General features: G+C 41.7%; 1 protein-coding gene across 1 annotated transcript; it reads right to left on the minus strand.

The window, feature by feature from the left end:
• Positions 1 to 465: 465 nt before the first annotated feature.
• LOC104624044 (phospholipase DDHD1-like) lies at positions 466 to 4,038 on the minus strand (the record flags this gene model as incomplete). Its single annotated transcript, XM_010291304.1, has 4 exons — positions 466 to 578; positions 805 to 987; positions 2,291 to 2,543; positions 3,889 to 4,038. Coding segments are annotated over 4 exons (699 nt in total), but the record flags the coding sequence as incomplete, so codon positions are not given.
• Between the last annotated feature and the right edge of the window lie 229 nt (positions 4,039 to 4,267).

A 4,267-nucleotide genomic window follows, 5' to 3' on the forward strand; every position in this document is an offset into this window, starting at 1 on the left:
TGCCAAACCTCCCCGCACGGACCTCACCAGCGGCTCCGCGATATTGGCTGGCACGCCACTCCCTTCTCCTCAAGTTTAAAGCAAGGTCTCTGTCCTCGGGTACCGACCCGGACAGGTTATCTGCTGAAATTCGCAGCGAGGAACGGGCAGCAATGTATCATGTGAACGCTATCACAGGATACTTGTGACTCCCCAGCTTGCAAAAGTGCCAATGAGAGGTTTAGAAATAAGATGTCAGTAAAGGAAATGCCCATACTTTTCCAAAAAAAACCACCCAGCTGCTAAAACGGCACTTTCTGTTCTGGGCGGTTCAGATCAGGACAAGAGCAGCTTCTGTTTCCAGTCATACGTGCCTTCAAAATCCAGATTGCTTCAGAATTGCAAGTGTACGGGGAACTGTAAATAAATGCATTTTATGATGATAAGTGGTGAGTGGGCTTCTCTGCAGCAATTACATCGCTTTCCCTAGTGAGAGTCTAGGAGCGACTGATACGCAGATCTCATTAGCCGAAACTCGTACATGCATGAAGTTCTGTCGCGCATGTATGTACGGACAAACACATCTACAGATAAACCTCCTTTAAGAGACAAAAAGATAAAAGGGAGGACAAAGAATCATTCCTTCGACAGTCTTAAGAGCTTCAAAAAGCAGGAGAGGATTCGATTTTTATCACTACAGAGCAAACCAACAGAATTAAACAGCAGCGTATGTTGTCAGGGCATTTCCAGCCTCCCACGGCGTGGAGATGCAGCCCACCAAAGGTCTCGTTTCCACAGGGTGTGCAAGGTGGACTCGTCACTAACCTGTGGGCTCCAGAAAGCCCGAGCTGCTGTGTGGGAAAGGCGGTGTCCCAGCGGTTGTGGCCTTCTTGTCGTCCCCCTCGACTCCATCTTTTCCCGTCTCCAGTGTCTGCGGGGTGGTCGTACTAGATCGACCAAACCTCGAAAAAAGCATCCCGCCGAGGCCCTTCCCAATACTCGCAGCGCCTGCATTCAGCACGGATGAAAAAAAACACACAAAAACCAAGCGCAAGGGCAGCTAAATCAAACCGCAAATTGAAGTCACTGTAGCACTCATCAATTAGAGTTGATTGACAGATGAAGGAAAACACTATTCGTGCTTTTCTAGGGTGGGAACAGCTTATCTGACTTCAGTGTACACTGTTTATCGTGAGAGTAATCTAGCGTACATGCAAAGGCTGTAATTTGGAAACTGTAGTTAGGGGAACAAAAATACACGCGAAGAGTTCTGCAGCAAGAAATCTGGTACTTTTACAGATATGTTGTATTTCTGCTTTCATGAAAAGACTACGGCAAAAATGCTTTATAACAACCTTAGTACCTTCTGCACATAAGAATCCCAACGAGACATCTAAGACACTCCTGCCATTAAGGGTCCTTATGTTGGCATCACCCTTACGGACATTTAGAAATGCTGTATCATCCTTTAAAAGGACTATTTTGGTTGCTCAGGAAGAGGGGTGTAGAAGTTAAGAACAGATCTGTGATGCTTTCCCCCGACTTTGCTGCCACCTTATGGACAGGACATTAACGTATAGTGTTACTATAGTAACACAGCAATTGAAATACCACCTATTTCCACTTAAGGACTAAACTGTTTTTATATACTATACTTATTTGACTGGGAAGATTCCTGGCACTAGGTTACATTAGCCTTCTTCTAAATCCTACATAGAGAGCTAAAGAAAAGCCTTGAGTCAACAAAAACTGCAAGTGCATACTCAAATATAAGCTCCAGTGAAAGTCAATTTAAGCTCAGTCAAACCAGGGCTTATTTTGAGTCATAAAGCCAGACAGGGACAGACTCCATATTAAAACAGCCTGAATTTCCTATTGTAAAGTCACGAGTTAAATGAAACTGTAATAGCTTTCATACTGATTTTTCTCCTCTTTGCCAATATGAGAAAACGTAGTTGCAAAACAAGCTTTAATTTTTTTTTTCCCCCCATTATTTCCCCAATATTCCCCTATTAAATCATGAGGATGTTACTTCAATAAGGCAGAAAACAATAAGGCAGCAATAGCATAAACTCCCTGACCCACATCCTCTCCCTGCAAGCCTTGACTCCAGTGTACAAAACTGTCTTTTCAAAGTAAATGTCATCTGGGATTCAAACAGGTCATACACCTATATAGAACAAATTGAAACAGCCAGGAATATCTTGTTTACAGTTGCAGCCCAAACAGTGAAGCTCTACAAGAAGGTCATATATATACACACACACACACAGAGACATATATTAAAAAAAAGGACATAAAGAACAATTACCTAATATACTCGCTTTGCCAATGTTTGTTATAGACTCCCCATAGTGGCGTCGAACCATGACTGGTGAAGTAGTTGGGCTCGGTACAGTTGAGACACTTTCGCTATCAGTAACTGAGGTAGGTTCTTTTGTTGGATTGAGAAAACTTGGCTTCATATGCTCGTAAGGTAGAGGGTTTGCAGTGTTGTACCAGTGGATCTGGACAGGCGAAATGTTGCTGTAGTGTTTCAGAATTAAAGGTTCTAACCTATAGGCCTGCAAGAGTAATTCAGAAAAGAAAATCCTGACTGTCAAGACTGAAAAATCACATTCCCTTCCCATCCAGAGTCCTCTCCAACCTCAAATCCAAAATATCCGCAAGGAGTGAAGCCTAGGAAGTGGCAGAATGGTGGCCTTATGTTCTGGTTCACTTTTATTTTCACAGCCTGGAAGATGTTGCCTAGTTGCTTGTACATTCACATTTGCACGCTTCTCTGCAACACTTCTACTACCTGTTGTTATGAACACCCAAGTTACTGTTAACAGATGTTTGTCGTTATGCATTGGCAGAGCAAACTTTTTACACAGTTAAACCGATTCTGCCCAACGCAACAGAGGGAAGAACTGGCTACGTAAACATTTTGTTTGATGACTCTTCACTGATCCTTGTGCATACCATGAATTGGTCTGCTTATTAAAAAAAAAAAAAAAAAGCATTTTCTATTGATCCTTTGTTTTTCTTTGTTTACGCAGATGTAGAAAAGCACTCTGCACTTCTCTGTCTGAAAACTAAGTAAGGTTACTATTTGCGGAGTGGGACCACGGATTGCAGCCTGACCAATCCTCCTAGACGTCGCAGGGAAATTCTGGTTTTGGAGTAGCTGGAGCTGAAAAAGACCTTGAGATGAGCAGAACCAGCATGTTTGGATTGAAGTCTGAATATACTCAGATTCAGGTAGAGTTTAAACACAGAAGTATCCCCAAATTACTATTCTACAGTAAGCATGAAGACCCAAATCAAGCTTGCATCAAAGAAGTTGTCAAGGTGATGCAGATCAAAGGTCAGCATCCTGCCTTTGATAACAGCCAACACTGGCTGCCTATGGAAGAGTGTAAGGACAAGGCAGAGCTGTTCCAAAACTGCCCTCCCAAGACCTATCCCACTCTCCAACAACCTGTTACTCTGGACCCGTTGGGAAAAAAAAGAGAGTCTTTGTTTTTCTACAGTATCTTGTAAACTTGTATCTTGTGAGGCCTTTTGTAGTGTCTTTGGACAGATGATGTTTAATGAAAGTTAGCAAGTTAAACACAAGTTGGAACTTGACCGAGAAGGATTATTTCTTATGTCTTTGCAAAAAAAAAAAAAAAAGCTCAGTAATCTCGAACCTTATGCTTATTAAAATGAAGAGAAACAAAGTATATGGTATTTAAGGCAATTATTCGTAGAAACTGTTACTCTACAGCTACAAAAACCAAGACATTGTACAATAATCATCAACAAATAGTCCTGTGCTGGAACATACTTGCGTTGAATTCACACACATTGAAGATCACACATTATCACACAGCTGATGCTTAAAAATAGTCACGGTAAAAGCTTGCAACTGCAATTAAAACTCACCACTGGATCTGTTGGATGAAAAATATTTAGTAAGCGGTTACAAATTGTTCTGGGCAGAATATGATCTTGACTACCGCTGTTTCCTGGACGGATGCCACGCAATGCCAAAAACACTGCTAATGGAGATCCCATACAGAAGAAATTCTCAACCTAAGGAGAGATTTCATCCGCGTTAATAAGGTTGGAAATATTGCTTTATAAGATGGCTGGATTTGGTTTCTCTCTTTCAACAGATTTCTCAGTTTCAACTGAGGGACTCGTATAGTGTTAGTAAGTCAAAATGGGGAAGACCACTATAACATACATACTATAACACGAAAGTTAAGTTTCCCATTCTCCTTTGCTGTGAGAAGAGAGTTACATGTTGTTGTGCTACATA

Source organism: Phaethon lepturus, unplaced genomic scaffold (assembly GCF_000687285.1).
Source record: "Phaethon lepturus isolate BGI_N335 unplaced genomic scaffold, ASM68728v1 scaffold17947, whole genome shotgun sequence".
Taxonomy (NCBI): domain Eukaryota; kingdom Metazoa; phylum Chordata; class Aves; order Phaethontiformes; family Phaethontidae; genus Phaethon; species Phaethon lepturus.